At 38.2% G+C, this 12,949-nt stretch overlaps 1 protein-coding gene across 38 annotated transcripts in view; it reads right to left on the minus strand.

Moving 5' to 3' along the window:
• Positions 1-1,005: 1,005 nt before the first annotated feature.
• The window catches only part of MAPK8 (mitogen-activated protein kinase 8), a 99,833-nt gene continuing 87,889 nt past the window's right edge, over positions 1,006-12,949 (minus strand). For 21 of the 38 annotated variants that reach the window (XM_070615768.1, XM_070615700.1, XM_070615812.1 and 18 more), the window contains 4 exons: positions 12,650-12,774; positions 12,020-12,083; positions 9,035-9,112; positions 1,006-5,546 (listed from right to left, as the gene is read on the minus strand). In XM_070615768.1, the coding sequence (XP_070471869.1) occupies positions 5,530-5,546; positions 9,035-9,112; positions 12,020-12,083; positions 12,650-12,774 (284 nt within the window). In that variant the 3' untranslated portion in view covers positions 1,006-5,529. The remainder of the gene's footprint in view (positions 5,547-9,034; positions 9,113-12,019; positions 12,084-12,649; positions 12,775-12,949) is intronic. The other 17 variants (XM_070615599.1, XM_070615678.1, XM_070615630.1 and 14 more) reach the window with 1 other exon arrangement.

Here is a 12,949-nt window from a genome sequence, read left to right on the forward strand (position 1 = left end):
TTCCAACACAGCATCTTAGACATAGATACACTCATTAACTGATGAAATTAAATGAAAGATGTTAGAAGCCTAACATTTAGAAAGCATATTTGAAGTATCTTTCAGTTTCAAATGAAGTCCAGAGACATACTGGTGTATTAACTAAAAAAGCTAAAAAGAATTTTTTAAACCACAAAATCCATACAAATCAATATTCATTTATATAGAGTAATAAAGGACCTTTTAACAAACAATACTGAAATAAGTGCACTATCTAGACAAGACCAAATTACTCCGTTTTATTTGGTATCACTGGGGTATTACGACTGGGTGGAGACTAACTCCACACTGTCTGCTCTGGCCACGCCGTCTCTGCCTGGTGGCCTCTCCCACACCACGATGCAGCAGGACGCCGTGGGCCGGCAAGCACCTCGGCTGATGGCGCAGTGGTCAGGTGAAGACCTGGCTGGGTCCCGTCCGCACCTCAGAGCACGGAAGGATGAGTGCAGGTAAGGGTGGGGACGGTGGGCACGTAAGCTTACCTGGAGCAAGAGTTGAGCAAAACAGAGGAATGTCATCACACGAAGGCTGGACACACGCAGCGAGTGACCCTGACACCCGGCGGGCAGCCTGCCCACTACGGGCAAAGAGAATATACGCAGGGCAAAAGCCGGGAACACGCTCAAAGCCGAAATGCCCGCTTTGTTTTGAAACAGATCTTTTCTAAATATTTATTTTTGCCAAGTGGCCGTGACAGCTGCTCATATGGCTACCAAGAACTAGGTTAAGGCCATTGAAGAAAACTTCCTTTTTAGAAAAAAGTTTCTCTAGTGACTTCAAACACCAGAGGAGCGAGACGAGATAAACCAGAAAACCGGGGCGACAGTTTACGCTCTTCACAATTAGTGTAAAACCCAAACCTAAGAAACCTGCCTAGTTCTACTCCCAATCCGTGGGAAATCTTAGAAACGCCTGCAGAAAAGTTCACCACAAATTTACGTTTTGTTTTCAATAAGAAACTCTTAATTTCATACCACTTTTTTCTTTTTTATTTAAAATATTATAACCATGAACATACTAGATAACATCGTTTACATTCCAGTGGTGTGTGTTTAATGACTAGGGCATGAATGATTGAAAACCACAGTAATGATCTCAGCATTCCCTACGAAGTGCCCCATTTCGTTTTGTCTAGAGGAGAGGAGAGGGGGACAAAACACAGGACGGGGACAGGGACGGAGGAGGAACGGCGTCACAAGGAGAAAAGCAAACGTCAACTCTCATCCTGAGGGTTTCAGGGTTTAAAACCTATTGAACTGCAATGAGAAAGGAGATGTCACAGTCCAGGAAGACAGCTAGTTCAGTTTAACTTCATCATTCGGCTAAAAGATTAAGAGCTTCTCAAAAATATACCAAATATCGGGCCTACAAAAGTAATTTATTTCTTCGTAAAATTTACTAAGATTTATTCCTTTTGCAAAATGTAAAGAATGGACTGATATCATGAGCAGGTTCCTACTTACAAAAACAGACAGTAATAATGTGCAACGAGCACAGCTAACACAATTTTCCCAGATATACAGTGACAGAGTTTCCATGTGAGTCTCTCTTACCGAGGCAAGGGGTTTCTTTTACATACTTTCCGGTATTGTGTCGACAGTGGCTATAAAGTATTGAACACACATTTATAATTCACACTCAGTAAAGATCTAACAGGAAGGGCAACAGCTCACTTGGGAAAGCATAGAAAATTAGTGTGAGGTAGTTCAATAAAAACCTAGTTTAATTTGTCAGTTACTGTGAGAACAGAACATTGTGCAAAACTAATCCACAGGTAACAGTTCTCAAAAGTTTCAGTAACGAAGAGAATCTAAACCAGAAACAGCCAGAAAGTGTGACTCTTACTAGACTCTCCTTAAGAGCACTTCACTAAGAGCAGTTAGTTTGAAATTCATCAGGACGTTTGTTTTCCTTAAGTTTTCTAATCATACCCCAAACTACACATTTCTGCTTCAATGCCCTTTACCTCTTCATCTTTCTTGCTACTAAGGAAAAATGAGTTTCCTCTGACTCAGGAAAAACCTAAGCGAGATCAGGAGAAGGACAACACATACTAACATGTAAAGGACACGGAGGCCACATTTGGGAGGGCCGCTAATGACAGAACCGTGGTGTCTGGTTTTTCTACCGGTAAGAGAAGTTTACTGGGGTCATGGGGCTTCATGCATTCACTCTACAGCTAATGAGTGGCTAATGGACAACACCCACAAACAAACTACAACAGTACTTTTGAAAATAGACTATGTCTTTACCTCAAAGTGTTGTGCAGGCTTGTGCCTAGGCAACACTGAGTAGTTAGGTCTTCACATGTGTAGCACACACTGGCCGATAGTGTAGACCAAACCTTCTCTGCAACCCCAAAACAGCTGCAGCGCCTGCTGCTCACCTCACTACATCACTATCAGACACGGATGGCCTCTTCACCTTTATCTTTTTAGAAAACACAGCAGGACTGGCATGGAGAGAATAACAAAAGGGCGTACAGGAAAGCGTGCTGCACTACATACAATCACGCTTCTCCGTCTTGTTAAGGGGGCTGTGTGGCAGCCTTCTCATTTAAGAGGCTGGCATTTCTCTCAGGAAGTCTGGCGTGAATGCACCGTGTCTTTATCAACTTGCAAGAGTGCATACCCGGAACAACCAGCAGCCGCGGGTGTGTGACAAAATGAGAAATGTTCAGCAAACAGTATGCAAGAGTTGAGATGCTCCATTTATGTATATTATAATTAAGCAATCCCAACAACACGATCATTTCACAAATGGTCAGTACACACTAGAGGGTAACAGAATAGTAACCAGGAAGAAATATGTATAAGGAATTAGTGTCTCTTTCCTAATCTATTAAGTTGAATAATAAATCTTGGTCAAAATAATTTTCTAACAGTAAGACAATGGGTATATTAAGCATAGAAAGTTGAAAAACCAAAGTTCTCAGATAAGCAGATGGCTTTACATAAGTACTGCTTGACAGAAATCTTACTTGTAATTTCTCTTTAAAAAAGAAAACACAAATGTTTAAGATGTCTTAAAGGTTCAAAAAGCTTCTAAAATAACAAGAACTAGTATATCTTTAGCTTAACAGATTTAAGAGAAGAGAGAAAGTTGTACTTAGATACTGCATTTTAAAAGCCAAGGGCACGCGACATTTAACAAACAGACTTTGTTTTCAGGATATAATTTGTTAAGTATTTTAGTCTACATTAATAAGAGTTTGTTTTATCTGAATCAACTGAAACATGCTGGTTGGCAAGTGGGAGCTGGCATTTACAACAAACCATACAGTAAGAACATCTGCTTTTCCTTGCTTAACCGAAATCTGTATCAATAGAGACGGCTTATCTGCAATCAAACATAAAATATGGGAATCTCCTGAAAGCACGTCAGTTGTTAAAGTGCAATGGTGAAATAATCTATCCTGGGGAAAATAAAGCTAATTAACTGTCAAACTAATATAAACTAGGAACACGCTCATGCTCAAATTTCTGCTGAAATCATAAACCCAATCTTGTTTCTATAATTCAAGAGGTGTGACCGTCTCAAAACTCTAATTTGCCCAAAATTAACACATCATGTTGTACGAGTAGAAAAGGGCTTGGTAAAAAGGCCGACAACTTTCAAAGAGGCTAGAAATCGTGACTTTAAACCATCAAAAACAAACCTACGATTTCAAAGCATATAAAAAGGTTAATGTATTCTAATCCTAAATATTGCACATTAACAATGACCTAAAGTATCTTACTCAAAAGGAACTTCGCACTAAATATACAAACAACATGCCAAGCAAACTTTCAGACACTGCATGTCGAGCTGCGCCAGCTCTTGCTCCTGTTGGTCGTTAGTTCCAGCAGGCTCTCTGCCTGGAACCTTGTCGCTTATTATTTAAGTATGCATTTCCCAGTTCATTACATGGAATCCCTCTTGTTCCAAAAATAACAAAAGGTGCCTGGGGCATTACAGACAATATATTTCAGAGATAAGGAGACTTCAATGACATTTTACTTAAGAAAGATTCAGTTATAGAGAAATAATTCTGCAGATATAAAATGTAAACAGTTAACATACACTTGTCAGGAGCAGCACCATTCTTACCCTACTCAACATCCACAGTGCATGTTTTATCGAAAATCAGATATAAAAAACAAAAGACTCCGACTAAATAACCATCACTTATGCCTGCTCTGCTCAATGTGAAGAAACAGTCCTTAGAAAATGATATCCTATATATGGCTGTGTGCTACTATTTTCAGATGAACGGTATATTGCTCATTTGATAATCACCTACAGAAATCGAAGTAGGCTTTGAAACCTCCCGACAGCTAGTGTGAATAGGACTATGCTACAGGTAAGACAAAATGGCCAGAAACACCTTGAGAACTGGTGCTCAGCTGACACTCTAATAGGAAACCAGAAAGGTTTGAGGGCCGGAGGCTGCAGGAAAGGGAAAGACCAGACTCTAGACCACTGCTGGGACCTGCAGCCTAGATTAACTCAGTGTGTACAAAAACAGGCTCATGGCTAGTAGAAGTGAACCATCTGTTTATTTGCATTGAAATGTATTATTCATGAAGAATCCTCTTGACCTTATGTGATCGTAAGCTTTGAGCATGCCACAAACTGCAGAAAACACCAGATTGTTTTTACTTTACTTTTTTTGTGGGGGGGATGGGAGGGTGGTGGTAGACACCCAGCATCCTCAAAGACATGCTCTGAGTTATTCTGCCATTTAGATGATGGGGCTTTGCCAAAATTCAGGTAGGATTACCTACTAATTGTTATAACTAAATTAGGATTGGCAAGTAGCAAATATTGGAGGTTTTTTAACACGTTCATCATTTACAGTAGTTATTCCTGAATATAACTGGCTATAGGTTATTTTCCCTCACTCCTCTGGGGTTATTTCATTGATAAGCACATAACCCTGAAGGATAGCATCATGAACAAAACATCTGAAATAAATTCTAATAAAAAAACTATAAAAATCTTAAATAATTCATGATATAGGCAAGTCACCACATAATAGTTGCTTTGATAAACAAAATCTTACAAATTCAGTAAAAAAAAAAAATCAGCAGCATAAGATAAAGCAAATATGCAAAAATTTTAAACCATGATAAAATAATTAGGTTTACATTATACAGTTAATTACAGCAAAAATACAATACAGTTTTGTTTTAAAACACAACTTAAGTTTTAAATTACATCACTTGAAATTAAAAAAAAATAAACTATTTACTACAAAATGAATTCTACATTTTTGAAAAATCACTCAAAAATAAGACCACTGAATTGTTTTCAAAGAAGTTCTATCAATGACTAAACGACTCCCCACCCCTCCCACCCCCCAAGGCCCAAGTAGTCATCTACAGCAGCCCAGAGGTCCAGCAGATGCTTCAAGACTGCTGTCTGTATCCGAGGCCAAAGTTGGATCTGTCGACATTGAAGACACATCATTGACAGACGATGATGACGATGGATGCTGAGAGCCATTGATCACTGCTGCACCTGTGCTATGAGAAACAAAACAGCAAATCAGTTGCAGACAGAGTTGCAGACCGAGCTACTGGTACTGTACTGACTACCCTCAGTGGTCAATAATTTTTCTCTTGGCTTTGAAAGCCTCACCAATAATAATCACAAGTGATAGGCAACACTAATTCACAAACACTTTTCATTGCAAGTTATGATAAAGAGAATTCAGAAAACGTCTGGAAACCTGGAGTGCTACCCTTCCACGAATTTGTTTTTCAGTTCAAGACAAGAACTGTTAAGTTCAAGACACACTTAGAAATGGTCCTACCGCAAGATTCATGAATTGAGTTCAGGTTGTGTGTGAATAATACTGATAAAACATGCAAAACTACCTGTATTGCATCTTGTTGGAGAGAGAATCTCAAAAGGGATGTATAATTCAAAAAGTTAAAAACTACTGCCCTAATAAAAACAGATTTGTGATATCTTCTCAAGGTAAAGTCCAAACAATACTTCTGGTACACTTGCTTTAAAGTAAAAGCCAAAACAAAGACCAAGTCATTTTAATTGGAAGAGCCTTCAGTTCAAGGGCCCCAGTTTACATAGGTTACAGGACTTGCCACAGTCACACAAGTGTCCTAGTTAGGTAAACAGAGGTCTTGTTATTTCTATTCTAATAAATACTTGATAAGGTAAGTATGGATTTATTAAACAGATAAAGTAGGGGAAGACTGTATCCCTTACTCGAAGTACAGCCTAACAAACATTTCCTGGATTTTAAAAAGTAACAGGACTCCTTAACCTACAGAGAAATCCTCTCACGGGGTCGGACCAGGAAGGGGGAGGGAATGACATGGGGAGTGGGAGAGGCGGAGATGTTACAGGTGATTCAGGCACGAGGTGATTCATGAACTACTTAATCACTACATTAAGGGTGAATCCAAATTTGAGTATGTTAAATAACGCAAGTTATACAAAAGTTCTTAAGAACACATTTACAAAACAATGGTTTCCAAAGTGAGCAAAAAGAATGTCTGGGGTGAGTTTCAGGTATCCATCAGAGCGAAAACTAAGCAGGCTGAAAGCCACTGCTCCAGAACCCAGCATCTCAGCATCTGAAACTCCCCCTCCCTTCTGTCCCATGACGAGCAATAAAAACACTACAGAATAAAAGGTCCTCTGAGAGCCTGCCTTCAGAGGCAACAAGGAAAACAGCCGGGGCAGTGGGAACAGGCAAATCTTCAGGGCACTGGGGAGGGCCCTGGGAGACAGAAAGGAAAGAAACCACCAGAAATAGAGCAGGCGATGGGAGGTGAAATGGGAAAGGAAAGCAGACTGAGCCCTTCAAGACTGACAGGAGGGAGGACAAGGAGAAAGGAAATCGACCTTCTAGACCCAGGAAAGGTCCTGCAGGCTCCCAGACGAAGGGAAACGAAGATACTACACTTTCTTAAGTTCAACCCATATAGAATATGCCTGTCTTGATCGTATGATACCATGGCTAGACTCAAAGACCTGCAGTGAAACATTCAAATCATGAAAGGGTTCCGCCATATATACTTTCTCATGCGTCTAGTTTTTAATCCAAATTTCATTTTCTCCAGATTTCTTAATCTGATAGAAATTAGCTTTTAAATGTACCATAATTACATAGTTAACTTTTTAATCTGAAAATCAAATACCTAAGAAAACACTTGATTTTTCTGAACTTGAAAGCAATATGGCAAATTCGCAAATATCTGAATGACAATAATATAATAAAAAAATCCTTAATTTCAGGTATACGGGTCACCTCCGTCTCAGGTGAGTCTCTACACACTCAAAGGCATGCAAAGTCATTTTGATACTAGCCAAACCAAAATAAAGATAGGAAGGCAATTCGTAGGAAAAATAATATATTTTATTTTTTAAAATCAAGTCAAAATGGTATTGCGATGATCTGATATTTTGATTTGTCAAAGACTGCTCCTTTGTTTTTGCATATAATCAAGAACTGAGTATTTCTTTAACAGCTTAATTTACTAATACTCTTCTTTGTAAGCTATAAGTGAGAACCCAGAAAATGTCTAGAAATCTGCAGTCCTATCCTTTCCACTGAATTATTTTGTAACCATAGTCAAATGTTGTTTGGGATCCAAATTTTTCACTTATAAATTAAGAACAAATCCTGCTGCTCTATCTATCTCAGGAGCTTATTAAGTTTACTCAAACACTGAACACTCAGAAGGTGCCACTCCCTAGACAGTATGCTCAAGTATGAAACTCTCCCAAATAAGGGACTTCTCAAATGCCACTCCAGCCTCTATCATGAACAATTCAGCTATCCTACTGCTGTACAGCAACACAAAGCTCATGAATTATTCAGTTATTAACGCATTTATAATACAGCTTTTTTCCCAACTAAATTGTAGGTAAAAGCTGTTGAGATCAATTTATATTTTCAACAGGATCTATATAATTTGGAAGACTGCATTCCTAATCAAAAATTTAAAAAACAAAAAAATTTAAATTTCTAAAATATAACCCAAAAAGTCACAGGAAGCTACAAAAATTATCTAAACAAATATATGATTATAGTACAACAAAATGGGCATCTGAAACTACAGTTAAAATCTTACCCATGAACAAGATGTTAGATATATCCAATTTTTTTCTTAGACTATAGAAAAGTTTTAAAGAAATAATTAAAATGACACAGTTTTACTCAAATTTCAAGACCTATTTGTTGAAACACTACTCAGCCTTCAAGGCTCAGTTCCTATTTCACCTCTGCCATCCAAGTGTCTTAAGCTCTGAAGCCACAAGTCTGCGCCAGACAGAGGCCTCCACGAGATGCTGGGAAACCACGCCCTCTGAAGTGACTACAAGTGCCTAAACCACCAGTGTCTGTCATGCAGCGTCTACTTCATATGTACATGTACCTGCCATTCAACTTTGCCCCTCAATTCTTTATGCTTTTACAAGTACTAAAATTAAACATAACATGAGCTTATCATATAAGAAAACGTTTATCTCCCGCAAACCAGTTTTCTTCTTAGAGACAGAACACTTTCTAATGGCAGTTTTAATGTTACTGCCTTAGTTCAACAAATCAAAAAATACCAAAGTGAGAGAGATGGTAACCTGGTATTACATGTACCAGATTTTGCAATGAAACTTTATTTATTCAAAGTAAAGACTATTAAAATCATAGAAGGTAAGTATATTAAACTGTGAGAAATTTCTTCTTTAAACACAACAACGCCAACAGAAAAAGGTTTTAAATTTCTGTTCTTCAATGGCATGTGAGCATCATAAGAAAAGATGTGTGTTTTATGATGTCAGTTCCTGAAATATTAGCATGACGTACGGGTACAACAGTGTACCAGTGCTTTCAAACTTAACCACCCAAATTGTATTCCTTATACTCAGTAAACTTTGAATAATAATGGTAATAAACATGGCAAGAACTGCAGGTTTCAGGCCACTGAAGATTATAACACAAGAAGTCAACTGCAACCTTAACCAAGCTTATATTGTAACCAACCTAAAGGAGAGGGCTGCCCCCGTATAACTCCATTCTTGGTTCTCTCCTCCAAGTCCATAACTTCCTTGTATATCAATTCTGAAAAAGAGGTGCACAAAACAAACTTTTCAAAGTCTGAAAGCCAATCTCACGAGATACAGATGTTTTAAGTAAAACATTTTTACACACATTACTTTGAATAGTGTCCTTACAATGGCAGAGGGTCCTTAAGTGTCAGCCTAAGATTCAAGGTGCTAATAATAATTCCTTGATCCTCAACCATGAATGATACATTGAACGAAACAAAATCTCTGCTGTAACCAATGTTCCTAAAGTCGGACTAAGGACAGAGCTGGTAACAGTTAGCTTTACCTTCTGACTTCACCAGCACTTTGTACTACGCCCTATCACACCACACATCATTCTGTACCACAAACGCTTGCTTAATTTTGTCTCAGTGAGGGCATGAGTCACATCTGTCTTATTAACTCCTATTTCCTAAGCCCTAACATAGTACCTGGTACATCGCAGGTGCTTATTACTTAGATACCTGTTAAAAGATTTAAGTGCAAGAGTGTGTGGAAGCTTCTTTAATCAGAATGGAATACAAATACATTTTTATTAAAGGAAGCTTCAACTCCTTATAAATTGAAGCATGACATGCTGTCACTGTCAAGCTTTCTCCATGGGAACCCTGCTCTTTGACTAGGCTTCTGGACAGTGGGGGGCCTGCTGTGAGGACTGTTCCAACTGAAGAGACAGCCCAGGGGCTGCCCCGCTGGAGCATGCGCTCCTGCCTCATATTCTTCTAAGTGATCTAACGTAAAGTGTGATGCACCTTGTGAGTCTGAATGTCTACTCGAGAAGAACCTTCTAGTGGATACTACATCGTCATTATTCATCTTCTTTCAGTCATGGAATTCTCTGAGAATTGCATAAAAGCAACGAACCCTCCTCTGAGAAAAAAGGTACGAGAAAAAAATGTTGTGCAGAATGTCAAGAAGTCTGCGTATTCTTCAAACTTCTGATAGAGTCTCTGATTACAGGGGATGACAACATCGACGAAGACAATAAGGTAGACAAGTGGATATGTTGGAATGAACAGGAACTAGAGACACCTAAGTTTGCTTGCTATGGTAACCTCCTTGGGCTTGGAAGGAGAAACAGGAAGTCTTGATGGAGGAGAGAATGGGAGATGTTTTTCTTCAAAGAAACAAAACGGAATGATAGGCATTGCAGATAGGAGGACTAAAAAAAAGAGAAGAGAGAAAACAGCACCCCTTTGTGAAAAGGGATTAAGGCAGAAGAACCAAAGCTAATTAGGAGAACTAACTAGACAAAGTAATCTGTAGCTAATGGCTTTGGCAATGGATTTTTCTTTCTGTTATGATAAAACTCTTAAGCAGATCTTGTAAAAGGCAGTTTGTGGGTGATTACTGAACTGCACTTGGGGCTAGGAGAAAAAGATACAGAATAAAGGTAAACATGTTCAGAGTAACCAAAAATCTCAGATCTATCTATCCTTATACAAAGGAAAATACTATGTTTCACTGACTTTAAGATGTGCTTTTTTCACAGTTTAGTATCTCTGAAATTGGGCTGCATCTTATCAATCACGCAGTGTAACTGGCAGTGTTTTCTCTTAGTGGTACATAATGATGTGTTTTACAATTGGTGGCCTTTTAAGAGTTCATGAAACACCATAACTGTCTATTGTAAACGTAATGATATATAAAAATATCAGGTTAGATATGTTAATACATACTCTGGTTCTCAGTAATAATACCCTTGTATGTTACTTATTACATATACAGATGCACTAGGTTCTTGCCAGTCCTATCATTCCGGTGGGCTCCACAGAATCTAACTATATGTCTTCCAAAGTCAACTCAGAGAAAACTGATCTCAGGTTACCCCTCAGAAGAAAGAATCAAATTCACTCCTCCCATTAAATTTACAGATGGATTATCTGTTCAGGTTTATAGCTCACCAGCCTTCCAAGTATTTAGGCACCTAGCTCTTAATAACATGTCTTCTCTCCATTTTAAGATTAGGTGAAAAAGGGGGTCAAGTGACTTGCCCAAAGTCACATAGCTACAAAAGTGGTCAAAACACTAAATGACAATACCACAAATGGAGGTAAACAGAACCTAAAAATTACCTGGCCCAAATGTCCCAGGGAATCTTCTAAAGAAAGAGAGATTTTAACATTTCCATGACTATCCAAGCATTATTAATGTTCAACCACATTCTCAAAATAAAATAAAACTACTATATTAGATTTGCAAAGATTAAAACTTAACTCACTCTGTTGGTGAGGGTAGGGGTAACGGAGACATTCCTACACAATGCTGATGGGCAGTGTAAACTGCTACAATTTCTTTTAAGAGTAGTTAGGAAATAATTTAAAAATATCCTTCGGCCTGGCAAATCTTCTTGTAGGGTTGTTCTTACAGGCATGTTCTCACACATGCACAAGAACATTATAGAGTTGCTTGTAACAATAAGAGACTGGACACAACTTAAACGCTCTTCAAGAGGGAACTGGATATAGATCCTGTGACACAGCCACACAACAGAACACTAACCAGCTATTAAACAAATGAGCCAGATACGTGGAGAGAGAGAGAAGAATCTCTAAGACGTGATTATACCAACAGAGCAAGTGTGCACAGTATAAAACCATTTGTGATTAAAACAGGGTGGGAGGGGACAAGGGAGAGACACTAAACACACTTGTATACTTGTAGACTATGGAAGAACATAAAAATTCCAGAAAGCGCTAAATGTGTCTGTGTCTGGGGTGGGGAACATGAGAGATCAGGATTAAGTCAGGGAGGGAAGGAGACTTAATTTCTACTTTTGTAAAAATATTAACAATCACATGACCAAATATCACTTACGAATAATAGGAAATATCTATAATTTCCCTAAAATGATGAATAAATCCACATAAAAACCCAGAAGCTCTTTCAGCTTCCCCTCTAAGAAGCTGGTAAGTGTTACCTTTCCACTCTTCTATCGTGTGTTCCCTTTCATCTAACTGCTTGTCAGGTATCTTTGGTGGTGGCTGAAAAACATAAGGCAACAAGAATTAAGTCAGTGTACTGGCAGTCTATAAACTCTCATAATTATCTGAAATATTAGCCAGACAGAAGGCTTGTAAAAATACAGCGTAGACCAAGACTGATCCATCATCAACCATCTTCTTACGTAGAGAGATGAGTTTTGAAAGATTCCTTCATGACAGAAAAAAGACTTTAAGTTTGTCTTTCTTTTCTTCCAGTTTTTGAAATTGCCACATTTTGTTTGTATCACAGAATTGTGCTATGCATTGGACACACTAATTTGTTTTATAGCTAAATTAGGATGTTTTCTGAAAGCACTCCACACTGTAGCTCATCAGATCAGCTATCAAGGAAAGAAGGCAAGAAACAGTGGGAGGTAATTTTATTTTGTATCAAAGGTGCTTAGATGTGCTCATGAACTTAAGGTACTTTTCATGTAAAAACAGCAAAAGGCCATCATCATTTATCTATATTTTAATTTAAAATTAAAAAGCTGCCTCCAAAACCTAACTTTGATTCTAACTCTGAGAGTACAGTACATTCTTCAAACATTAAGAAAAGAACTTACAGCTTCTGCTTCCGAAGGGTCATACCAGACATTGATGTACGGGTGCTGGAGCGCTTCATCCACAGAGATCCTTTTAGACGCGTCAATCACCAGCATTTTGGATAATAAATCCCTTGCCTGACTGGCTGCAAAAATAATGACGTTAATGTGCACGCATTTCACGAAGGTTTTCAAATTATTAACAAATTTTAGAAACTTGAAATTATCATTTACTAAAAAGTATATGTTTCAAGAAAAACAGATTTTGCTATAAAATCAGGTCATATATATGATTAAAAAACATAAAATTACAGAAAAAAA

The sequence above is a fragment of the Equus przewalskii genome, chromosome 1, assembly GCF_037783145.1.
Source record: "Equus przewalskii isolate Varuska chromosome 1, EquPr2, whole genome shotgun sequence".
NCBI lineage: Eukaryota > Metazoa > Chordata > Mammalia > Perissodactyla > Equidae > Equus > Equus przewalskii.